The sequence below is a fragment of the Thalassophryne amazonica genome, chromosome 12 (genome assembly GCF_902500255.1).
Source record: "Thalassophryne amazonica chromosome 12, fThaAma1.1, whole genome shotgun sequence".
NCBI classification, from domain to species: Eukaryota; Metazoa; Chordata; class Actinopteri; order Batrachoidiformes; family Batrachoididae; genus Thalassophryne; species Thalassophryne amazonica.
The window spans coordinates 23,591,741-23,618,289 of record NC_047114.1 but is presented as its reverse complement, the minus strand read 5'-3'; the positions used below and the strand labels follow the sequence as shown (position 1 = coordinate 23,618,289).

General features: G+C 47.1%; 1 protein-coding gene across 1 annotated transcript in view; it reads left to right on the top strand.

Moving 5' to 3' along the window:
• Nucleotides 1–26,549, top strand: part of LOC117521714 (pyroglutamyl-peptidase 1-like) — a 73,405-nt gene that overhangs the window by 2,974 nt on the left and 43,882 nt on the right. Inside the window, exons 4-6 of the mRNA XM_034183052.1 lie at nucleotides 8,573–8,625; nucleotides 11,452–11,568; nucleotides 11,720–11,952. Of these exons, the coding sequence (XP_034038943.1) occupies nucleotides 8,573–8,625; nucleotides 11,452–11,568; nucleotides 11,720–11,952 (403 nt within the window). The remainder of the gene's footprint in view (nucleotides 1–8,572; nucleotides 8,626–11,451; nucleotides 11,569–11,719; nucleotides 11,953–26,549) is intronic.

Sequence of the window (26,549 nt, the reverse complement as noted above, 5' to 3'; positions counted from 1 at the left end):
AAAATATTTCCCAACAATTGTCATTATAGCCCCCCCATCCCAGTTCATCTTACATCTTTCTCTTTATATATATATATATATATATACACTCAACAAAAATATAAATGCAACACTTTTGGTTTTGCTCCCATTTTGTATGAGATGAACTCAAAGATCTAAAACTTTTCCACATACACAATATCACCATTTCCCTCAAATATTGTTCACAAACCAGTCTAAATCTGTGATAGTGAGCACTTCTCCTTTGCTGAGATAATCCATCCCACCTCACAGGTGTGCCATATCAAGATGCTGATTAGACACCATGATTAGTGCACAGGTGTGCCTTAGACTGTCCACAATAAAAGGCCACTCTGAAAGGTGCAGTTTTGTTTTATTGGGGGGGGGGGATACCAGTCAGTATCTGGTGTGACCACCATTTGCCTCATGCAGTGCAACACATCTCCTTCGCATAGAGTTGATCAGGTTGTCAATTGTGGCCTGTGGAATGTTGGTCCACTCCTTTTCAATGGCTGTGTGAAGTTGCTGGATATTGGCAGGAACTGGTACACACTGTCGTATACGCCAGTCCAGAGCATCCCAAACATGCTCAATGGGTGACATGTCTGGCGAGTATGCCGGCCATGCAAGAACTGGGACATTTTCAGCTTCCAAGAATTGTGTACAGATCCTTGCAACATGGGGCCGTGCATTATCCTGCTGCAACTGTTGTGTGGGCCGCTGAAGAGGAGGTACTGCTGGCCCACCACCAGAAGGCGCCCTGCCTGAAGTGCGGGCTTCAGGCACGAGAGGGCGCTGCCGCCTCAGGAACAAGCCGTGGTGACAGCTGTCACCCATCATCCGTGACAGCTGTCACTAATCATCACATCTGGTATAAAAGCAGGAAGACACCTCCACCAAATTGCTGAGATATCATCTTCATCTGGAGGTAATACTCTCAGCTTTTGTGATTTATAAATCTGTTATTGTGAGTGTTTGCAGGAGAACCGGTCGTTTTTGCGGAGGCTGTGCAAGACAGCGCTCCTTTTCATCTGAGACCGCTGCAACGTGTTGAGTGAGAGGTGGAGGTGGCATTCCCACCATTGTTACTGGGTGTTCACACACCCACCCTTTGACTGTCTTTTGCTTTCTGCCAGCAGTGCCAGATCCGACACGCCGGGAAGGTGGCCACCTGGGGACTCCGGGACTTGGCGGCTCCAGTATTCCTCGGGTTCAGGTGGCGGTGGAAATCGTGTGGTTCCGGTTCGTTTCCAGACGGGCGTCTCCTATCGTCGAGCCTGCCCACACGACACCTTTATTAATTGACTGTTGCACATTCTGAATCTGCTGTGTTTGGTTGTGACATTCACAACAGTAAAGTGTTATAATTTGTCTCCTTCCATTGTCCGTTCATTTACGCCCCCTGTTGTGGGTCCGTGTCACTACACTTTCCCAACAGGATATCTCGGCCAGCGTCATGGACTCCGAGGGGCGTCACCAGGCTGTTGAACAACCAATGGGAGAGCAGGGAGCGCAGGCATCTGCAGGAGGCATGATTGGTGAGCTACAGCATATTCTCACCGCCTTTACGGCTCGAATGGATCAAATAGCCGAGCAGAACATCCTCCTGAACCGCAGGGTGGAGGCTCTCTCCGCGCAAGTGGCGGCGAGCGCTCAGGGTGCTGCTGCAGCTCCTCCTCCTGTCGATCCTGTGCTAGATATTAATGTTCCAGTGGTGGTTCAACAACCCCTCCCACCATCCCCTGAAGCATACATAAGCCCTCCTCAGCCGTACGGAGGTTGTGTGGAGACGTGCACGGACTTTCTTATGCAGTGTTCGCTCATCTTCGCACAACGTCCCGTCATGTACGCGTCAGACGCAAGCAAAATAGCTTATGTGATCACTCTGCTTCGGGGAGAGGAACGGGCTTGGGCTACGGCGCTTTGGGAGCAAAATTCACGGCTCCTTCACACATACACTGGGTTTGTGAGGGAGTTCAGAACTGTGTTTGATCACCCTAACAGGGGAGAGACCGCTTCAACCGTGCTGCTGTCGATGAGACAGGGACGCCGGAGCGCAGCCGCTTATGCAGTCGACTTCCGCATCGCGGCTGCGAGGTCCGGCTGGAATAACGCTGCGCTCCGCGCCGCCTTTATAAATGGACTGTCGTCAGTCCTAAAGGAGCACCTAGTGGCCAAGGATGAACCACGGGAATTAGATGGGCTTATTGATCTCGTTATACGGTTAGACAATCGGTTGGAGGAACGCCGTCGGGAATGAGACGAAGGACGTGGCCGGGCGCGCGCCGTCCCTCTTCCTTCCGGGTCCGAGAAAGGTCCGCCCTTCCCACGCTCCCTGGCCTCTACGTCCCGTGGGGCGACAGCTCCCCCTGCTGACGAAGCTATGGACACGAGCAGGGCCACATTTAGACCACCTAATAGACAGAGGAGGTTTCCACACGGGGCGTGTTTTGTTTGTGGCTCAATGGAGCATCAATTGAGCGATTGCCCCGAACGGTTAAACACCAACGCCCGCCCCTAGAGACTGGGCTTAGGGTGGGCCAAAAAATTCACGTGGGACACACACATATTGCCGCACGACTCCCAGTTACAATCCTTAGTGGGGATTTAACCCTTCAGGCCCCAGCACTGGTAGACACAGGGTCAGAAGGGAATCTGTTAGACAGCAGATGGGCCAGGGAGGTAGGGCTCCCTCTGGTGGCGCTACCTACACCATTGCAGGTGCGAGCACTAGATGGCACCCTACTCCCTTTAATCACACACAAGACACCACCAGTAACTCTGGTAGTGTCAGGGAATCATAGGGAGGAGATTGAGTTTTTTGTGACTCCTTCTACCTCCCGTGTGATTCTGGGGTTCCCCTGGATGATGAAACACAATCCCCGGATTGATTGGCCGTCCGGGGTGGTGGTACAGTGGAGCGAAACCTGCCATCGGATGTGTTTGGGATCCTCGGTTCCTCCCGGTTCCCAGGCTAAGGAGCAGGTCCAAGTTCCCCCCAATCTGTCGGCAGTGCCGGTTGAGTACCACGATCTTGCTGACGTTTTTAGCAAGGATCGGGCACTCACTCTTCCCCCGCACCGTCCATATGATTGTGCCATCGATTTGTTGCCAGGCGTGGAGTTCCCGTCCAGCAGGCTGTACAACCTCTCCCGACCTGAGCGCGAATCAATGGAGACCTACATCCGGGACTCCTTAGCCGCCGGGCTGATCCGTAACTCCACCTCTCCGATGGGAGCAGGTTTCTTTTTTGTGGGAAAAAAAGATGGCGGTCTTCGTCCATGCATTGATTATCGGGGGCTGAACGAGATCACGGTTCACAACCGATACCCGTTGCCTTTGTTGAATTCAGTGTTCACCCCCCTGCATGGAGCCAAAATCTTCACAAAGTTGGATCTTAGGAACGCATACCACCTAGTTTGGATCCGGAAGGGAGACGAATGGAAGACGGCATTTAACACCCCGTTAGGTCATTTTGAGTACCTGGTCATGCCGTTCGGCCTCACTAACGCCCCCGCGACGTTCCAAGCTTTGGTTAATGACGTCTTGCGGGACTTCCTGCACCGATTCGTCTTCGTATATCTGGATGATATACTCATCTTTTCTCCGGACCCTGAGACCCATGTACGGCATGTACGTCAGGTCCTGCAGCGGTTGTTGGAGAACCGGTTGTTTGTGAAGGGCGAGAAGTGTGAGTTTCACCGCACTTCTTTGTCCTTCCTGGGGTTTATCATCTCCTCCAACTCCGTCGCCCCGGATCCGGCCAAGGTCGCAGCGGTGAGAGACTGGCCCCAACCTACAAGCCGTAGGAAGCTGCAACAGTTCCTCGGCTTCGCAAATTTCTACAGGAGGTTCATTAAGGGGTATAGTCAGGTAGTTAGCCCCCTGACGGCCCTGACCTCACCAAAAGTTCCCTTCACCTGGTCGGATCGGTGCGAAGCCGCGTTTAGGGAGTTGAAACGCCAGTTCTCGACTGCACCGGTCTTGGTGCAGCCCGATCCTGGTCGCCAGTTTGTGGTTGAAGTGGACGCCTCTGACTCAGGGATAGGAGCCGTGCTATCCCAGAGCGGAGAAACCGATAAGGTTCTTCACCCGTGTGCCTATTTTTCCCGCAGGTTGACCCCAGCAGAGCGGAACTATGACGTGGGCAATCGAGAGCTCCTTGCGGTGAAAGAGGCCCTTGAGGAGTGGAGACACCTGCTGGAGGGAGCGTCAGTGCCTTTCACGGTTTTCACTGACCACCGGAACCTGGAGTATATCAGGACCGCCAAGCGACTGAACCCCAGGCAAGCCCGCTGGTCACTGTTTTTCGGCCGTTTTGACTTCCGGATCACCTACCGCCCCGGGACCAAAAACCAAAGATCGGATGCCCTGTCCCGGGTGCATGAACAGGAAGTCAAGACCGAGCTGTCGGATCCACTGGAACCCATTCTCCCGGAGTCCACTATCGTGGCTGCTCTGACCTGGGATGTGGAGAAGACCGTCCGGGAGGCCCTGGCACGGAGCCCGGATCCTGGAACAGGGCCGAAGAACAGACTATACGTCCCACCAGAAGCCAGAGCTGCCGTTCTGGACTTCTGTCACGGGTCCAAGCTCTCCTGCCACCCAGGGGTGCGTAGGACCGTGGCAGTAGTCCGGCAGCGCTTCTGGTGGGCGTCCCTGGAGACTGATGTCCGGGCTTACATCCAGGCCTGCACCACCTGCGCCAGGGGCAAGGCTGACCACCAGAAGGCACAGGGACTTCTACAGCCACTTCCTGTGCCTCACCGCCCCTGGTCCCACATCGGTCTGGATTTTGTCACGGGCCTCCCGCCGTCCCGGGGACACACCACCATACTCACGATAGTGGACCGTTTCTCCAAGGCGGCCCACTTCGTGGCCCTCCCGAAGCTCCCGTCGGCCCAGGAGACGGCGGATCTCCTCGTCCACCATGTTGTCCGGCTGCATGGGATACCAACAGACATCGTTTCGGATCGCAGTCCCCAGTTCTCCTCGCAGGTGTGGAGAAGTTTCTGCCGGGAACTGGGGGCCACTGTAAGCCTCTCGTCTGGGTATCACCCGCAGACTAACGGACAGGTCGAACGGGCCAACCAGGAGTTGGAGCAGGCCCTCAGGTGCACGACCTCCGCACACCCGATGGCTTGGAGTGAACATCTGGCCTGGATCGAGTACGCTCATAACAGCCAGGTGTCCTCTGCTACCGGCCTCTCCCCGTTCGAGGTGTGTCTGGGGTACCAGCCCCCTTTGTTTCCTTTGGTGGAGGGAGAGGTCGGTGTGCCCTCGGTCCAGGCCCACCTGCGGAGATGCCGTCGGGTGTGGCGCACCGCCCGTTCGGCCTTGTTGAGGGCCCGGACGAGGGCTAAAGCCCATGCAGACCGTCGACGGTCCCCGGTCCCCACTTACCAGCCCGGGCAGGAGGTGTGGCTTTCCACCAAGGACATTCCACTCCAGGTAGAGTCCCCCAAGTTGAAAGACCGATTCATTGGACCCTTCCCCATCCTCAAGGTCCTCAGTCCTACGGCAGTGAGGCTCCAACTCCTGGCCTCACTGCAGATCCATCCGGTCTTTCATGTCTCCAGGATAAAACTGCATCACACCTCGCCCCTCTGTGCACCCGGTCCAGCGCCGCCTCCTGCCCGTATTATCGACGGGGAGCCGGCTTGGACAGTTCGCCGGCTCTTGGACGTCCGTCGAATGGGCCGGGGTTTCCAGTATTTGGTGGACTGGGAGGGGTATGGACCTGAAGAACGCTCCTGGGTGAAGAGGAGCTTCATCCTGGACCCAGCCCTCCTGGCCGATTTCTATCGTCGCCACCCGGACAAGCCTGGTCAGGCGCCAGGAGGCGCCCGTTGAGGGGGGGGTCCTGTTGTGTGGGCCGCTGAAGAGGAGGTACGGCTGGCCCACCACCAGAAGGCGCCCTGCCTGAAGTGCGGGCTTCAGGCACGAGAGGGCGCTGCCGCCTCAGGAACAAGCCGTGGTGACAGCTGTCACCCATCATCCGTGACAGCTGTCACTAATCATCACATCTGGTATAAAAGCAGGAAGACACCTCCACCAAACTGCCGAGATATCATCTTCATCTGGAGGTAATACTCTCAGCCTTTGTGATTTATAAATCTGTTATTGTGAGTGTTTGCAGGAGAACCGGTCGTTTTTGCGGAGGCTGTGCAAGACAGCGCTCCTTTTCATCTGAGACCGCTGCAACGTGTTGAGTGAGAGGTGGAGGTGGCATTCCCACCATTGTTACTGGGTGTTCACACACCCACCCTTTGACTGTCTTTTGCTTTCTGCCAGCAGTACCAGATCCGACACGCCGGGAAGGTGGCCACCTGGGGACTCCGGGACTTGGCGGCTCCAGTATTCCTCGGGTTCAGGTGGCGGTGGAAATCGTGTGGTTCCGGTTCGTTTCCAGACGGGCGTCTCCTATCGTTGAGCCTGCCCACACGACACCTTTATTAATTGACTGTTGCACATTCTGAATCTGCTGTGTTTGGTTGTGACATTCACAACAGTAAAGTGTTATAATTTGTCTCCTTCCATTGTCCGTTCATTTACGCCCCCTGTTGTGGGTCCGTGTCACTACACTTTCCCAACAGCAACATGAGGTGATGTTCTTGGATGTATGGCACAACAATGGGCCTCAGGATCTCGTCACGGTATCTCTGTGCATTCAAAATGCCATCAATAAAATGCACCTGTGTTCTTCGTCCATAACAGACGCCTGCCCATACCATAACCCCACCGCCACCATGGGCCACTCGATCCACAACATTGACATCAGAAAACCGCTCACCCACATGACACCACCCACGCTGTCTGCCATCTGCCCTGAACAGTGTGAACCGGGATTCATCCGTGAAGAGAACACCTCTCCAACGTGCCAAACGCCAGCGAATGTGAGCATTTGCCCACTCAAGTCAGTTACGACAACGAACTGGAGTCAGGTCGAGACCCCAATGAGGATGACGAGCATGCAGATGAGCTTCCCTGAGACGGTTTCTGACAGTTTGTGCAGAAATTCTTTGGTTATGCAAACCGATTGTTTCAGCAGTTGTCCGAGTGGCTGGTCTCAGACGATCTTGGAGGTGAACATGCTGGATGTGGAGGTCCTGGGCTGGTGTGGTTACACGTGGTCTGCGGTTGTGAGGCTGGTTGGATGTACTGCCAAATTCTCTGAAACGCCTTTGGAGACGGCTTATGGTAGAGAAATGAACATTCAATACACGAGCAACAGCTCTGGTTGACATTCCTGCAGTCAGCATGCCAATTGCACGTTCCCTCAAATCCTGCGACATCTGTGGCATTGCGCTGTGTGATAAAACTGCACCTTTCAGAGTGGCCTTTTATTGTGGACAGTCTAAGGCACACCTGTGCACTAATCATGGCGTCTAATCAGCATCTTGATATGGCACACCTGTGAGGTGGGATGGATTATCTCAGCAAAGGAGAAGTGCTCACTATCACAGATTTAGACTGGTTTGTGAACAATATTTGAGGGAAATGATGATATTGTGTATGTGGAAAAGTTTTAGATCTTTGAGTTCATCTCATACAAAATGGGAGCAAAATCAAAAGTGTTGTGTTTATATTTTTGTTGAGTATATATATGTCATACATGTATGTATGTGTGTCTGCCTGTCTAAATGATGACTAGCCTGTTGCTAAGCATCAACTAGAGCAACCAATTCATTATTAAGAGACTTACGGGAAAGGGGGTGTGCAACTACTTATAGACCTTCTAAATTAAAAATCCCATTCCTTCCTTCCTTCTTTCCTGTCCACATTGTCTAAATACCTAGCAAATATTAGATTCTAATGTTAAATAGGTAAAAGTATCAATCAGTCAAGATCAAAGTTCAGTGAGCTTCAGGAGGATTAAAGTTACATTCAAGCTCATTCATTTCCATCTTTGATGCTATTAATGGTGTTAGTCAAAAACAATTAAAGCTTTAAACCATACTGTCAGAGGCGAAGCAATCATAAATTTCTGCAAAACCTCACCAGCAGACATCACTCAGGTGCCCTGCTAGTTAATACAATACTTGGTACAATGAATACAATTTAATAAAAAAAGTAAAGTGTACAGTAACTTTGACATCTGCAGTATTCCTAGGCTTTCCCGATGAAATGCTGTGGGTGAAAGGTTAAAAAACGAGTCTGTCCTAAAGGTAGTGAACTTTGATGCACTGGATCAAGCCATAAAGCAACTCTTGTTTTGCTGATATAAAAGCTCATCGATGTCTCTGCCACTTGCTGGATGATTAGTGGATTCTAGATTGATGAAGGATTAAGAGCATGTGTGGTTGTCGATGAGAGAGCCATCGTACCAGTTCAAACAAAGAAAAGAAAAGAAAACATCAGTGAGAGGCAGCTCCCGGGTGACGAGCCTGCAGCCTGCACAATGGCACCGTCAGAGGTGTGACAGGCAGAAATGCCCAGCAGGCAGAACAAAAAAAAAATCCTGGCAGTATTTTCAAAGCTTGAGCTGGTATTTATTTTTTTGCATGTGCAGTTAGAATGTTTTGTATATCTAAACAGGTTTTGAGGTATTTTTGTCCTTCTCTGTCTGCAGGCTTTGAGCCTTTTGGAGAGCATGAAGTGAACTCAAGCTGGGTGGCTGTGCAGGTAATCAGTAATCAGCTAGTCCATGTTTAACAAAGGTTAAGACCTGGTGTCCTTTATGGATTAGCAGATTTGGCATTAAGTAAGGGAGGTGCAGTTCATATTTCCCGATGCAGTATCATTTCCTCCTTTATTCCACAAACACTGTGCAGTCATGTGACCTGTGATTTTTCCGCCTCCACATTGGTTGGGAAAACAGGTCTTAGATCCACTTGCTTAGTGTACAAATAGACTTATCACTAAAGCACCGTCTTAACTCTACAGAACACCGGGATGGCAAGACTACAGTAAAGCCCAGTTCTCACTTTTACAGATATGCATCCCAGAAAGTCGGTTTGAAAACTTTGGAAAAACGTGAACCAGGGTATCCCATCATAACACTGCAGGCTTGTTGAAACTGCTGCAGGATTTTCAAGATGATCAAAAATATAATTTTTTCATGTTATACTTCGACGTGCATTGTAAATCCAGGGCATTTCCATGGAGCCTGTTTAAAGTTGTCGTACAGACGAGCCCATAAGTACGACTTCAACTGTGTACGACTTTTTAGACTTTGAGAATAAAGTCGCAATATTACAAGAATAAAGATGTAATTTTATGAGAAAAAACTTGTAATATTATGAGAATAAAGTCGCAATATTACAAGAATAAAGATGTAATTTTATGAGAAAAAACTTGTAATATTATGAGAATAAAGTCGCAATATTACAAGAATAAAGATGTAATTTTATGAGAAAAAAAACTCGTAATATTATGAGAATAAAGTCGTAATATTACAAGAGGATGTAATTTTATGAGAAAAAAACTTGTAATATTACGAGAATAAAGTCGTAATATTGCGAGAATAAAGTCATAATCATTAGTATCAGAACTTTGAAAAGAATATGCAAGAAAATGTGTCTGTTCCAGAGGAGGAACTACACAGACTTCGCCTGTAGTTCTGGCAATTAGTAGCTCCCGAAATCACCTCTTTCATGGAGGAGGAGATGGTTATAGCTGGTGTTGGGGGGCTGGGTGCCAGGGGATACAATTCCTGGTGGGGATAACTACTTTGGCACGACACTGGCAGTTGTTGCTTCTCGTATAAATACAACATAATTCTTGTAATATTATGACTTTATTCCTTGTAATATTATGAGTTTTTCTCATAAAATTACAACTTTATTCTTGTAACTCATAATATTACAACTTTATTCTTGTAATATTATGAGTTTTTTTCTCGTAATATTATGACTTTATTCTCGAAGTCTTAAAAAAAAAAAACCTCAATGTAGCCCTAAAATGCCATCGTAGACAGTGACACAATATTTGAAATGTTGCCTCTGTGCACCAACACAATGGAGTTGAAATGAATTAAGATGTACTTGTATACTTCCAGCTTTAATTCAAGGGGTTGAACAAAAAAATCACTTTAGCTATTCAAGAATTACAATCATTTTTATGCACAATTGCTTCATTTTCAGAAGCCATAAATAACTGGACAAGCTAAATATAAGGATTACTGTTCATTTTTACAGCCAGTTTGCTTTAGACAAGTCAGGGGACTGACACATGAACATTTCCAAGTCACTGTATTCATAAAGACAAACGGTGGGCAGTTTGGTGGCCAAGTGGTCAGTGCATTTTCTTCCAGAACAGAAGATTCATGGATCAAAACCATATCTGATCTGTCGTAGCAACGTCAAACAAGCAAGGGAGAACCTGAAAGATGTTTCTATCAAGAAATCCAGACAGTATTGTACTATCTATTTGTGCAAGAAGGGGACCAGTGAGGGAAGCCGCAACACATCCGTGACCTCTCTGAAGGAGCTATAGGTGACTGTGACTGGAGAAACTGTGCATTGTCTATTGCATTATCAATTGTATGTACAGCTCTATGGTGGAGTGAAACAAAAGGATTTACTTCAAAATAACCAATAAAATTTCAGCTACATTTTGCCAGAAGTCACATGCGAGACATTAGCAGAGGTCTGTTCTGTTTTCTTGAATCAAAATCCATTTCTGTGCCACTTCACCATGAAACTGTGACAGGTGACAGTGCTACAGTATGGATATGTTTTCTCAGAGAAAAGCCCCCGTCATACATAGCAAGAATGTGGAGGAACCATTCTGACACTGCAAATATTGCCATAATCCGACGCAGTCGAGAGGAAAAGAGACGTGGCCAGCCGTTGTCTGAACACATCCGGCCTGCCTCGTGCACACCTGCAGGATGCAGCCCAAACATATTTCAGACAGATGACACAGATTGCTGTCAGATGGCAACATTGGAGCTGTCACTCACTCACCCACGCAATCAAATCTCTGCTTGTCCTCACATTCCCAGCGCTAAACTGACCTCATCATCTCACGTGACAGAGTGTGCGCGTGTACGTGCGTAGAACAGGCCATCTGCTGCTTGAACAGCTGCTTGTATATGTTTCCATAAACGCTGTACCAGCGACTCCACGTGCGCACGTGTGGCGCACACGTGCACGCGAGCACTGGAGCTGTCCATCCGGCCACACAAAAAGACTGACAGCTGTCAGTGATCGCCTGCTTGTGTACAGACAAAGCATGCATTTTTTTTTTTTTTCTTTTGGACCCGGAAGTTGAAAATCACGTGATGCGTTACGTCACACTTGACAACCGAATAGCTGCCACCCTGGGATGGCCTCCATACATTTTTCTGTAGTCCAATGATTACTGATGCTGGATTGGACCAGTTACAAAACAAACTGGCCTCAGGCTCTTGGACAATGTGTTTGTATTTATGGCATTGTTTGTTTTGTGTCCGTGAGGTCCTCTCAGTACTATACTGAGCTATCTACAGTATATGTTTGCACACAGGCACTGGAGCGATTAGGGCTGGGTGAGGCAGTCGACCTTTATGTGTGTGAGGTCCCTGTTGAATACCAGGCTGTTCAGTACCTGCTGCCAACTCTGTGGAAACAGTACCAGCCACAGGTATTTGAGGATATACACGGTAGAAATGAAAGGTTCATAAATCCATTTTTTTCAGTCACTGAAACTCAGCACTACAAAAAAAAAAAAAAAAAAAAAAAACAATACCTGCAAAATGTTTTTTGCTTTCTCCGCTTTCTGGTTGTGTGAGCAGTTAGTTGTCCACGTTGGAGTTTCTGGAATAGCTACCACAGTTACTCTGGAGCAGCGTGCCCACAACAATGGGTACAAACGGGTGGACAACTGCAGCTTCTGCCCACAGTCACATTGTTGCATGGAGAACGGCCCTGACTCCCTCAGCTCAGTCCTGGACATGAACGCAGTCTGCAGACGGGTTAATGACTCTGGCATCGGGGTGACCGTGTCAGCATCTGAGGACGCTGGAAGGTTAGTGATCTTCCACTTTTACACACTCACACACATCTAGGTACACACAGTGAGAGTATCAGTCCTACCCTAAATATCTATTCATTACATGTAGAAATCATTCAGCAACAAACAGTGTAAAAACACTACCAAACAACTGCAAAATCTACCAGTTCAAAAAGAAAAGTTTGTAAGAGTTTCCATACATACAGTGGCGTGCAAAAGTATTCAGCCCCTTGGTATCTCACACATTTTAATTTGTTTATGGCATTTCAGATACAAAAAGTAAATCAGGCTTCTCACTATAAAAATTACAAAACTTATCTTCCTTAGACTCAAACTGAAAGTAAATCTCTACAAGTTGATATAAATTAAGTAAAAATATAAAAGCCAAGATGATGGGTTGCATAAGTAATCAGCCCCTTTGGTATAATACCTGTAAATAATCAGTTTAATTGCCAGTTTTCTTCAGACAAGTCAGGGGATGGATACATGAACATTTCCAAGTCACTGAATATGTCTTGAACTTTATTTACATCCGTTATGAAGAAATACAAAGGCTCTCTATGGTAAATCTGTGTGGAGTAGACAGTTCTCAAAAACTGACTGTGCAAGGAGAAGAGTGAGGAAAGCCACCGAGACACCCAGACAACCCAGAAGAAGTTACAGGCTTTTGTTGCTGTGATTGGAGAAATTGTGCGTAGTGCATGTTTTGCATTTTGTACCCCAGTTATAAAGCTTCATGATAAAGTGGGACAGAAGAGGGTTTTTTTTCACCAAAACATCAAATCTTGGCTTACGAGGTCTGTTAGAAAAGTATCAGACCTTTTTATTTTTTCAAAAACCTGATGGATTTGAATCGCGTGTGCTTGCATGAGCCAACCTTGAACCTTCGTGCGCATGCGTGAGTTTTTTCCACACGTCGATTGCGTCATTTGCTTGTAAGCAGCCTTTGTGTGAGGATGGGTGGAGTCTCTCGTCGTTTTTTTCTTTGCAAGGAAATGGCGGAACGACTGGAGCAGGGCGACTGCATCAAATTTTGCCAGAAACTTGGCGACAGCCAGGTGGAAACCATTCGGATTATTCAGACGGCTTTCGGTGACGATGCTATGAGCATCACATAGATTAAGGAGCGGTACAAGTCATGTCACCTCTTCCACAATTTCTCGGATGGTCACATGACTGAAAAGCCACCAAAAGCCGTCTGAATTTTCCGAATGGTGGAAGAGCTGGGCATGTCACAACATGTCCTGTGAGGCTTCAACACGGTGGCGCTTTTGCTGCGCCATCAGCTTCGTGCCAAAGCCATCGGCAGGAATTTTGCTGCAACTCTTTTCATGGCAAAATTTTCTGTCACAGTGGAATGTGCCGAAAAAGTGCTGATGTCCACCTCTTCCGCAATTTGTCGGATAGTCACACGATGGTCCCACATCACCACAGAGTTCACTTTGGAAATGATCTGGTCATTTCAGCATGTTGATGGCCGCCCGGAGTGCGGCTCGCTCTCCACCGTTGTGCGGCCATCTTTAAACCGGTTGTACCGTTCCTTAATCTGTGTGATGCCCATAGCATCGTCACCGAAAGCCGTCTGAATAATCCGAATGGTTTTCACCTAGCTGTCGCCCAGTTTCTGGCAAAATTTGATGCAGTCGCGTTGCTCCAGTCGTTCCGCCATTTTCCTTGCAAAGAAAAAACAATGAGAGACTCCACCGATCCTCACACAAAGGCTGCTTACATGCAAATGACGCAATCGACAGGCATGGAAAAAACTCACGCATGCGCATGAAGTTTCAAGGTTGGCTCATGCAAGCACACGTGATTCAAATCCAAGAGGTTTTTGAAAAAAAATAAAAAGGTCGGATACTTTTCTAACAGGCCTCGTACATATCAGATGTACTTTCTGGCAAATTGTAGCTGAAGTTTCAAGTCTTCTTTTTAATAAAATCCCCCTCTACACCACTTCATCACGAAGCTGTATAACTGGGGATACAAAATGCAAAACATGCACTATGTACAATTTCTCCAATTACAGGCAGAGAAGCCTGTAACTTCTTCTGGGTTGTCTGGGTGTCTTGGTGGCTTTCCTCACTCTTCTCCTTCTTGCACAGTCACTCAGTTTTTGAGAACTGTCTCCTCCACACAGATTTACCATAGAGTGCCACACTGTTTGTATTTCTTCATAACTGATGTAAATAAAGTTCAAGACATATTCAGTGACTTGGAATTGTTCATGTAGCCATCCCCTGACTTGTCTGAAGAAAACTGGCAATTAAACTAATCATTTACAGGTATTATACCAAAGGGGCTGATTACGTATGCAACCCATCATCTTGTCTTTTATATTTTTTATTAATTTATATCAAGGTGTAGAAATTTACTTTCAGTTTGAGTGTAAGGAAGATAATTTTAGAAATTTTTATAGTGAGAAGCCTGATTTACTTTTTGTATTTGAAATGCCATAAACAAATTAAAATGTGTGAAATACCAAGGGGCTGAATACTTTTGCAAGCTACTGTATCACAGGGATCATTATCAAAAATCAATATTTCGTGACTCCCCCTCTAGCTGCCACCTTATCGTGGTGGGGGAGTTTGCGTACCCGGATGATCCTTGGAGCTATGTTGTCGGGGGCTTTGTGCTCCTGTAGGGGCTCCCAAGGCAAACAGTTCCTACGTGACGGGTCAGACTAAGGGTAGTTCAGAACCTCCATGACCAGTAAAAAATCAAGGACCGAGACGTCACCCGGTATGGCGGAGCCGGGGCCCCACCCTGGAGCCAGGCCTGGTGTTGGGGCTCGCGTGTGAGCACCTGGTGGTGGGGCCTTAGCCCATGGGGCCCGGCCGGGCTCAGCCCGAAAGAGCGACATGGGCCCACCCTCCTGTGGGTTCACCACCTGCAGAGGGGGCCATGGGGGTCGGGTGCAGAGAGGATTGGGTGGCGGTCGAGGGCGGGTGGCCCGGCGGCCCAGTCCATGCTCACAGCCCCTGGCTGTTGGGACGTGGAAGGTCACGTTGCTCCCTCAGAGTCACTCAGGAGGAGCTCAGAGTCGAGCCGCTGCTCCTCCACGTTGAAAGGAGTCAGTTGAGGTGGCTCGGGCATCTTTTCCGGATGCCCCCTGGACGCCTCGCTGGAGAGGTGTTCCGGGCATGTCCCATTGGGAGGAGGCCCTGGGGAAGACCCAGGACACACTGGAGGGACTACATCTCTCAGCTGGCTTGGGAACACCTTGGGGTTCCCCTGAAGGAGCTGGGGGAGGTGTGTGTGGATCGGGAGGTCTGGGCGGCTTTGCTTGAGCTGCTGCCCCCGCGACCCGACTCCGGATAAAGCGGAAGAAAATGGATGGATGGAATATTTCGTGGTAAGACTGTGCGATAAAACCATCACAATAACGGATCCCAATCAAATTTACGTCAATAATAATAATATGATTTTTACAATTATACTTGATATGGACAGATCTAACAGCCTATTATGTGGCACGAATAAAAGTGATAACAGTGTGGATAGTTTTTAGCTGTGAGAGACTGTGAAAGTGAATTCACAACATCCTTTAAATATGTAGAAAGAGGAAATTGTTAACAAACATGGTCATCTGACTGAGGGTTATAGGTAGGTGTGTATAGATATATACATTTTTAATCCAATTACATTTTTTACGTGAATCTGATTGGTTAAGCGTGTGAGATTTCAGACTGTATAATATCGGGATAACGGTGGCAAAATGTGACTGCTTCACATTTGGATGTATTACTCCGCGCTCTGACCGGTGTTCTAATGAGATGTCATTCCTGTTGAATGTCATTCCTGTCCACCGCACAACTGCGCATTCACACGCATGCACACGCATGTGCAATATTGCCCGGATGCGGAACTGTCGATTCATGCGATGAGACGCACAATTCGACAAAACACTCACTGGCTGTGCGTGCTCCTAGCTGTTAGCGCTGTTAGTGACGGCGAGAGAAAGTCACGTGCTGCCACCGCCTCTGCCGCCACCGAAATTTAAGCTACCATATGAAAGTATTGATGTGGATTCTGATACAAAATTACCACTTCACATTTGATGGATTTTCACGTATGATGGATTACTCTGCACCCTGACCACTTTCGGTTGGCTTGACAGTAAGCCTCATTGACCGAATTACCTACAGAAATATAAACCGTGCAAACGATGGAATTGAATTAGAATGGGAATAACCCTGTTGTATCTGATGATTTGTGGACATTCATGCTGTTATACAGTCGCAAATAGCCATTTTACCGGCTCTGCTAACACTCCGCAGGGGTGGTGGCCAAGTGGTTAATGCGCTTGGTTTCAGTGCAGAAGGTTCCGGGTTCAAATCCCACCCCTGCCACATTTCTCCATGTAATGTGGAGTTGCGTCAGGAAGGGCATCCGGCGTAAAACCTGTGCCAATTCAATATGCAGATCCACCTAGGATTTGCTGTGGCGACTCTGAGTGCAAACAAGGGAGCAGCCGAAGGGACTTACTTTTCTCAATTTGCGACCGTATAACCAGCATAAATGTCCACAAATCATCAGATGCAACAGGGTTATTCCCTAAATATATGTAATAATTATAGTTGTACAGTATATAGTATTTTATATATATATATATGCATAGTAGTATAGTTGTACTGATACAGCATAAATAAAGGAGGCTTGCTAGAAATTAGAAGAGCAAAAATTTTAAATTTTGTCACACTTAAACCATCGTCAAACAGAGAGATACACCTCTCCTTCTCACAATAAAAGCCCTATACAGTGGGGAAAATAAGTATTTGGCCCCCTGTCAGTTTTGCAGGTTTTCCCACCTACAAAGAATGGAGAGGTCTGTAATTTTTTATCATAGGTACACTTCAACTGTGAAGTAAATCACATTGTATGATTTTTAAATAATTAATTTGCATTTTATTGCATAAAATAAGTATTTGACCCCCTAGAAAAACAGCTTAACAATTGGTACAGAAACATTTGTCTGTCACTACAGAGGTCAGACGTTTCCTGTAGTTCTTGACCAAGTTTTCACACACTGCAACAGGGATTGTGGTCCACTCCTCCATACAGATCTTCTCCAGATCTTTCAGGTAGGTGGGAAAACCTACAAAACTGACAGGGGGTCAAATACTTATTTTATGCAATAAAATGCAAATTAATTATTTAAAAATCATACAATGTGATTTACTGGATTTTTTTTTTTTTTTAGATTCTGTCTCTCACAGTTGAAGTGTATCTACGATAAAAATTACAAACCTCTCCATTCTTTGTAGGTGGGAAAACCTGCAAAACTGACAGGGAGTCAAATACTTATTTTCCCCACTGTATATGTCCTACTGCAATAAAATAATAAAAATAATGATAATGTTACAATTAATTGTGCTACACTTTCTAAACATATACACAAAGTACTTCCCAAAATAAAATACAATAAAATATGAAGGTTTTACAAATGACCCATCTGGTTTCCTCAGGGTTCAGTCATTACTGGGATACTCTACACTGTACATCAAGATAAATATTAATATTGAGAAATACCACCCAGCCTTAAATTGCAGTATGCCTTGCCAGATATTTTTATATTGTTAATGTTACTTTAAAAATGATACTTGTCGTGTCTTCTTTTCTTATTTGTATTATATTATGGAATACAGTTTGAAAAACCCTCAAACTCAACAAAGTGGTGTGTTAAAACCTCAAGCAGAGTAATATAATAATATATCAATAATAATAATGAATAAATATAGACAACACAAAGTTCATTGAGAGCATTTTTTAACTTCTCTTGCCTCAAGGTAAACAGACAGAGATCTACATAACCTTCATCCCTCCTCTACCGGCTGGTGGAGTGACAGAGTTTGAAATGCTTTGAAACGTCTGACTGACAGAAAATATAATGGCCATGGGATTATTCAACAATTTTTATCATTTTTATTTAGAACTGAGGATATTTTCTTGGTACTTTTTAAAGTTTTCACGAAAGTGTAATTTGTTTTGCAAATTTGGGTGGGGCGGGGGTGCATGACTAAAAATATCAATAGCTGGAGTTTGTGGCTCAGTGGAGGTAGACACACCACTTGCAACCACTGTTGTAATATTTCTTCCAATAGTGGCAGCAAATGCACAGCTATCTCAACCACAACTGTAATAAGTGTTATAGCCCCGTCACACTAGATGCTGAATGAGCCCGAATGCCTTCCGAATGAAAATCAACCACCATTCGGGCAAAGTTGAGGTGCATTCGAAAACCTCCAACAGCTACCTGAGTGCATTCCAAACACTCAGGCTCATTCATTCGTGCAGCCAGCCTGAATGTGGAGCACATGTACCCAACTCTCGAGGTGCGTTCGAGGTGGAAAAAACTCGAACAGCGGTCGAAGTACAGTCTGATTGTAGTCCTACTGCACTCTAGGTATTTGAAACGGAACTCCGACAGCATTCGAAACAATCTGAACGGGGTTGGATGACATACCACACAATGGCCAGTGTCACAAGCTGGTTCCTAGCTTGTGACAAATAAATGAGTGGAGACAAGGTTTAGGCCAATCAAAAGAGTTTTATTGTAAATAATAATTAACTTTAAATAAAAATAAAGACAATGGGGTGTTACGTGTCAGCATGTTGGTTGTATGCAGTGCATGGATGGGTGAACATGTATGTGCAAATATGACTGAGTATGAAAACTAAACCCTAACCAAACTAAACAAAAAGAGGTTACCTGTGGGAGCCAGCAGAGAGAGTGAATGTTCCTGGAGCCCTGCTTAAATAATGAGCCCCAGGTGGCTCCAACTACATGGCCCATCTCTACCTGCAGGAGGACCCGCCCCTGCAGGGGTATGAGACCAGCCCCCTTAAAACGAGGGTTCACCCTCTGCTCCACAAACCTAATGGCCCACTTAAAAGTCCCCCCCCCCCAAAAAAAAACACCCTGTCCCAACTCAAAATGTTGACCTCACACCCCCTACAACCATCCTACTCCCCCCATCCCACTCAGCAACCCTAACAACTAGGAAGCAGTTTAAGAGCGGTAGGGGGTGGACAGCCATTCTAGAGACCTAGAGGCAACAAGAACAAATGTTAGTTCACCGGAGCATGGGACAAAGCATCAGCAAATTACAGTCAATAAAGACCTGTCCAGAGCCAACATAGACCTCAAAATGCTATAAAGGCCAAATGTGACCGTATGCCTCCTGCACTAATACAGCTCCAGTCCCTATCTGGCTAGCATCATCTATAACTTAAAGGGTTGCCCAACCCAAGAAAGGAGCTGAACATAAAAGATCTTTTACCAGTTCAAATGCCTCGTTAGACTGGGTGGACCAAACAAAGTCAATCTTGTCCTTCAACAGGTCAGTCAGTGGGGACACCACTACCAAGAAGTTTTTACAAAAAGCACAATAGTAACCTGCCATTCCCAGGAAGCACACCAGCCCTTTTTTTGTGGTTGGCTGTGGAAACTGCTTCACAGCCTCAATTCTTGGCTCCACAGGACACACAAAACCGTGACCAACAACTTTTCAAAGGTAAGTCACAGTGGCTTTAGCAAACTCACACTTTGCCAAGTTAATTGTTAGCCTGGCCCACACCAGTTTTCAAAACAGGGCAACACAGAGGCCAGCTGTCCTCTCACTGCCGGAATCTCGACAGACGCCAACTGTCTGGAATCTCGACAGACTTTAACAACCAAGTACAAAAAAGTAGCTCACCTGCTGCCAATCTGGGTTTAGGACAGGAGACACTCCCCGCTATTCTCAAAAGCAGCTAACTAAATGTTCCCTAGTCTTTGTACAGCCCCATATGGTGGGGTATTATGCACACAAAACCAGTGGAGTGAAAAAGCAACCAAAACTGGCCACCTTCAACAGCCAAGGAGCTGCTCCCAAGCCGATGTTGGGGAAAAGGGAAGGGGAAGCTCCACCCACATTCACTGCCGCCTAAAACAAAAGCACCACGAGTCTGCTCAACTGCTGCTCACCGAAAACAATGGCCTAACCAAACATCCCCTCAACAATTGGCAAACTCAACCAAACTTAACAACTGAACCAAACAAACCAACTGAAATTTAACAAGCCAATTAGAACAAGCCCCCATTTGTCCCGGGTGAGCCCCCATTTGTCACAAGCTGGTTCCTGGCTTGCAACAAAAAAATGAGGGGAGACAAGGTTTAGGCCAATCAAAAGAGTTTTATTGTAAATAATAATTAACTTTAAAGTGTCCCTGCCACGCCATGACGTTTTTACATATTCTTGAAGAATAAAAAAGCTTTTTCCACATGTTGTCTTTGTTTTTTTACCATAAAATTACACTGAACAAAGATTTAGACATTTCGTCCATATGAGAATTTGTATTTACCGTCTCTGAGTTTGACCTACTCGCTGCGACGGATGTGATGTCATGCAAGTAAAGGTGTCGAAGTGTGGCTCTGTTTATCAATACGGCAGAGACGGACATTGAAGGCATAGTGAGCGATTACAGCGAAGATTTAAGTGACATATCGATTGTTTTTGAAGAAGATGAGGAAGCTTCTGATGAACGAAGTGGTGTTGAAAATAATGAGGAGCTCCAGCCGTATATGTTTGAGCCGTATGCAACAGAAGACGAGGACGAAGCAGAGGTGTCAGGGGATGACAACAACAACGCTGTCAAGGAGGATATAAGCCGCTTACAAAACACAGAATGGTTTGTTCACCCACCAACTTTTCTTATAAATGATCATTTATTCCTGGGTAATAGACAGTTCCACCTGCATTTTGATCACTTTGGACCTGGACTGCGGTGTGTTTGTATGTGTATGAAAAAATTATTTCAGCAGCACGCTGTGTTTAAATTCAGGAATCACTGAAAATAAAATTTCTGTACATTCTGTATATATTTAATCATTTGGGATGGGGGGAAAGATTTCTAAATAAAAGAAAATTTTACTTATATATCTGTTGTCAAATTTTATCAGGCATAATATTCTAGAAAAAAAAGAATATGCTAAATGGAGACTTTCCTGTCTAAAATACACATACAGAACATCTGTAATCATAAATTGTATCACATCTAATCTACTTTGAATGAACAGAAGTCTGAACAAAAACAGGCTGTTCAGTTTACATGCATATGTATATTTGGAAAACACAAAAATATCAGTGTTCTGTTTTTTTCAGGTATTCATGTGAACACAGTCAGCTGATGCCACTCGTGATCGAGTCTCCTTCTCATATCAGGGTCAGCTGGCAAGTTGTCTATGTTATCTCAATAACACCCTAACTTTCAAACAGCATTTTGTAATGTATATAAGCTATTTTTTTTATTAATTTTGTTTTAACTTCTGTTTTAGGAGTTTGGTGGCAACCCTTCATTTTAATGAAAATGCAGGGAGACAACAAAAGCAGACAAAGCAAGAGAGACCAAGGTTCAGAATATACTTTCCTTAGTGGAAAAGAGGAGGATTCACAGTGAGAAAGTTGGCCACATATCCAACATGTGATATGTGGAAAATGGAAAAAAAAAAAAAAAACAACAAACTGTTAATTGTATATTTTTATATAGCATGATAAAATGAATAAAAATACAATTTCACATAAGTTTAACATTGTTTCATTCAAATGAGAAGTGTTTTACAATTTGTTAAAAAACATTTTATTCAGTCTATATAAGCGACAGCAAAAGAGGTTCTTCAGATCTGCAAAACACCAAACCGACCATAAATCCCCACCAATGATCCTCCTCCACTGAGCAGCCAACGTGAACGGACAAAGCTGAGGCTGATGCTGCCACGCGGACCAGGTACCACCGATGAGCCCAACCCCTCACTCCAGAGGAGGAAACTGGAAGCCAGTGTAGTCGGATGATGGTGATGGAAAAGTACTCCTTATTTTGGATACAACACAAGCTGGTACTGTGGCAACCTTCTGTGCCTTCCCAAGTGTCCCCAGCACAACCGCACAAATTACCGATATGCGATATGACGATACTTTCTGCAACAAAAAAATAGCATGGATTTATGTTCAAAACAACAGTTCATTCTTTTTGTATTTGAATATTTTTTACTTTTTTCTATAAACCATGTAAATGAAACTTTCTATTTCATGTGCTGACTCGTACTGTGGAGCATCATGTAGGCTTAGTGTGCCACTCTGAGGACATCTGCATCCAAACACACAATCGAGAAACTCGCCAGCTGTGTGACACATTGAGGATTTTCGCCACCACGTTGCATGTCCGCCAAGACTGCAGAAATTTCCCTGCAACAGCGAGACTCGATCACAAGTGGCATCGGCTGACTGTGTTCACATGAGCACCTGAAAAAACAGAACATTGACATTTTTGTGTTTTCCAAATATACATATGCATGTAAACTGAACAGCCTGTTTTTTGTTCAAACGTCTGTTCATTCAAAGTAGATTAGATGTGATACAATTTATGATTACAGATGTTCTGTATGTGCATTTTAGACAGGAAAGTCTCCATTCAGCATAAACATTTTTCTACAATATTATGCCTGATAAAATTTGACAACAGATATAGAACTAAATTTTCTTTTATTTAGAAATCTTTTTTCCCATCCCATGTGGGTCTACAGCTTTTCAGATAAAGATTTGCAATCATTTGCTTTGAATAAAATGTGAAGAATTAGCAATCACAAGAAACTGACTTATAAATGATTAAATATATACAGAATGTACAGAAATTGTCTCTGGAGTGAGGGGTTGGGCTCATCGGTGGTACCTGGTCCGCTTGGCAGCATCAGCCTCAGCTTTGTCCGTTCACGTTGGCTGCTCAGTGGAGGAGGATCATTGGTGGGGATTTATGGTCGGTTTGGTGTTTTGCAGATCTGAAGAACCTCTTTTGCTGTGTCGCTTATATAGACTGAATAAAATGTTTTTTAACAAACTGTAAAACACTTCTCATTTGAATGAAACATCGTAAAACTTATGTGAAATTGTATTTTTATTCATTTTATCATGCTATATAAAAATATACAAGTGACAATCTGTTTTTTTTTTTTCTTCATTTTCCACATATCACATGTTGGATATGTGGCTAACTTTCTCACTGTGAATCCTCCTCTTTTCCACTAAGGAAAGTACACTCAACAAAAATATAAACGCAACACTTTTGGTTTTGCTCCCATTTTGTATGAGATGAACTCAAAGATCTAAAACTTTTTCCACATACACAATATCACCATTTCCCTCAAATATTGTTCACAAACCAGTCTAAATCTGTGATAGTGAGCACTTATCCTTTGCTGAGATAATCCATCCCACCTCACAGGTGTGCCATACCAAGATGCTGATTAGGCACCATGATTAGTGCACAGGTGTGCCTTAGACTGTCCACAATAAAAGGCCACTCTGAAAGGTCCACCAAATATTGGAAGCCCCGGCCCATTCGACGGACATCCAGGAGCTGGCGTACTGTCCAAGCTGGCTCCCCGTCGATGATACGGGCAGGAGGCGGCGCTGGACCGTGTGTACAGAGGGGTGAGGTGTGATGTGGTTTCAACCTTGACATGTGAAAGACTGGATGGATCCGCAGTGAGGCCGGGAGTTGGAGCCTCACTGCGGCGGGACTGAGGACCTTGAGGATCCAGAAGGGCCCTATGTATCGGTCCATTAGTTTGGGGGAAGCTACCTGGAGGGGTATGTCCCGTGTGGATAGCCATACCTCCTGCCCGGGCTGTATGCGGGAGCCGGGGACTGTCGACGGTCTGCATGGGACTTTGCCCTCGTCCGGGCCCTCAACAAGGCAGAACGGGCAGTGCGCCACACCCGACGGCATCTCCGCAGGTGGGCCTGGACCGAGGGTACACTGGCCTCTCCCTCCACCACAGGAAACAAAGGGGGCTGGTACCCCAGACACACCTCGAACGGGGAGAGGCCGGTGGCAGAGGACACTTGGCTGTTATGCGCATACTCGATCCAGGCCAGGTGTTCACTCCAAGCTGTCGGGTGTGCGGATGTAGTACATCGCAGGGCCTGCTCCAGCTCTTGATTAGCCCGTTCAGCCTGTCCGTTGGTCTGAGGGTGATACCCAGACGAGAGGCTCACAGTGGCCCCCAGCTCCCGGCAGAAACTTCTCCAAACCTGCGAGGAAAACTGGGGACCACGATCTGAGACGATGTCTGTTGGTATCCCATGCAGACGTACGACATGGTGGACCAGGAGATCCGCTGTCTCCTGGGCCGACGGGAGCTTCGGGAGGGCCACGAAGTGGGCCACCTTGGAGAACCGGTCCACTATCGTGAGGATGGTGGTGTGCCCCCGGGACGGCGGAAGGCCCATGACGAAATCCAGACCAATGTGGGACCAGGGGCGATGAGGCACAGGAAGCGGCTGAAGGACTCCCTGTGCCTTTTGGTGGTCCGCCTTGCCCCTGGCGCAGGTGGTGCAGGCCTGGATGTAAGCCCGGACGTCAGCCTCCAGGGACGCCCACCAGAAGTGCTGCCGGACCACTGCCACGGTCCTACGCACCCCTGGGTGGCAGGAGAGCTTGGACCCGTGACAGAAGTCCAGGATGGCAGCCCTGGCTTCTGGTGGGACGTATAGTCTATTCTTCGGCCCTGTTCCGGGATCCGGGCTCCGTGCCAGGGCCTCCCGGACGGTCTTCTCCACGTCCCAGGTAAGGGTGGCCACGATAGTGGACTCCGGTACGATGGGTTCCGGTGGATCCGACAGCTCGGTCTTAACTTCATGTTCATGCATCCGACCTCTGGTTTTTGGTCCCGGGGCGGTAGGTGATCCGGAAGTCAAAACGGCCGAAGAACAGTGACCAGCGGGCTTGCCTGGGGTTCAGCCGCCTGGCGGTCCTGATATACTCCAGGTTCCGGTGGTCAGTAAAAACCGTGAAAGGCACTGACGCTCCCTCCAGCAGGTGTCTCCAATCCTCAAGAGCCTCTTTCACCGCAAGGAGTTCTCGATTGCCCACGTCATAGTTCCGTTCTGCTGGGGTCAACCTGCGGGAGAAATAGGCACATGGGTGAAGAACCTTATCGGTCTCTCCGCTCTGGGATAGCATGGCTCCTAACCCTGAGTCAGAGGCGTCCACTTCAACCACAAACTGGCGACTGGGATCGGGCTGCACCAAGACGGGTGCAGTCGAGAAGCGCTGTTTCAACTCCCTGAACACGGCATCGCACCGATCCAACCAGGTGAAGGGAACTTTTGGTGAGGTCAGGGCTGTCAGGGGGCTAACTACCTGACTATACCCCTTAATGAACCTCCTGTAAAAATTTGCGAAGCCGAGGAACTGTTGCAGCTTCCTACGGCTCGTAGGTTGGGGCCAGTCTCTCACCGCCGCAACCTTGGCCGGATCCGGGGCGACGGAGTTGGAGGAGATGATAAACCCCAGGAAGGACAAAGAGGTGCGGTGAAACTCACACTTCTCGCCCTTCACAAACAGCCGGTTCTCTAACAACCGCTGCAGGACCTGACGTACATGCCGTACATGGGTCTCAGGGTCCGGAGAAAAAATGAGTATATCGTCCAGATACACAAAGACGAATCGGTGCAGGAAGTCCCGCAAGACGTCATTTACCAAAGCTTGGAACGTCGCGGGGGCGTTAGTGAGGCCGAACGGCATGACCAGGTACTCAAAATGACCTAACGGGGTGTTGAATGCCGTCTTCCACTCGTCTCCCTTCCGGACCCGAACTAGGTGATATGCATTCCTAAGATCCAGGTTTGTGAATATTTTGGCTCCATGCAGGGGGGTGAACACCGAATCCAACAAAGGCAACGGGTATCGGTTGCGAACCGTGATCTCGTTCAGCCCCCGGTAATCAACGCATGGACGAAGACCGCCATCTTTCTTGCCCACAAAAAAGAAACCTGCTCCCATCGGGGAGGTGGAGTTCCGGATCAGCCCGGCAGCTAAGGAGTCCCGGATGTAGGTCTCCATCGATTCGCGCTCAGGTCGTGAGAGGTTGTACAGCCTGCTGGAAGGGAACTCCACGCCTGGCATCAAATTGATGGCGCAACCGTACGGACGGTGCTGGGGAAGGGTGAGTGCCCGATCCTTGCTGAAAACGTCAGCAAGATCGTGGTACTCAACCGGCACCGCCGACAGATTGGGAGGGACTTTGACCTGCTCCTTAGCCTGGGAACCGGGAGGGACCGAGGATCCCAAACACACCCGATGGCAGGTCTCGCTCCACTGTACCACCACCCCGGACGGCCAATCAATCCGGGGATTGTGTTTTAGCATCCATGGGAACCCCAGAATCACACGGGAGGTAGAGGGGGTCACAAAAAAACTCTATCTCCTCCCGATGATTCCCTGACACCACCAGAGTTACTGGTAGTGTCCTGTGTGTGATTAAAGGGAGTAGGGTGCCATCCAGTGCTCGCACCTGCAATGGTGAAGGAAGCGCCACCAGAGGGAGCCCTACCTCCCTGGCCCATCTGCTGTCTAGCAGATTCCCTTCTGACCCTGTGTCTACCAGTGCTGGGGCCTGAAGGGTTAAATCCCCGCTAAGGATTGTAACTGGGAGCCATGTGGAAATATGTGTGTGTCCCACGTGAATTTCTTGGCCCACCCTAAGCCCAGTTTCTAGGGGCGGGCGTTGGTGTTTAACCGTTCGGGGCAGTCTCTCAATTGGTGCTCAATTGAGCCACAAACAAAACACGCCC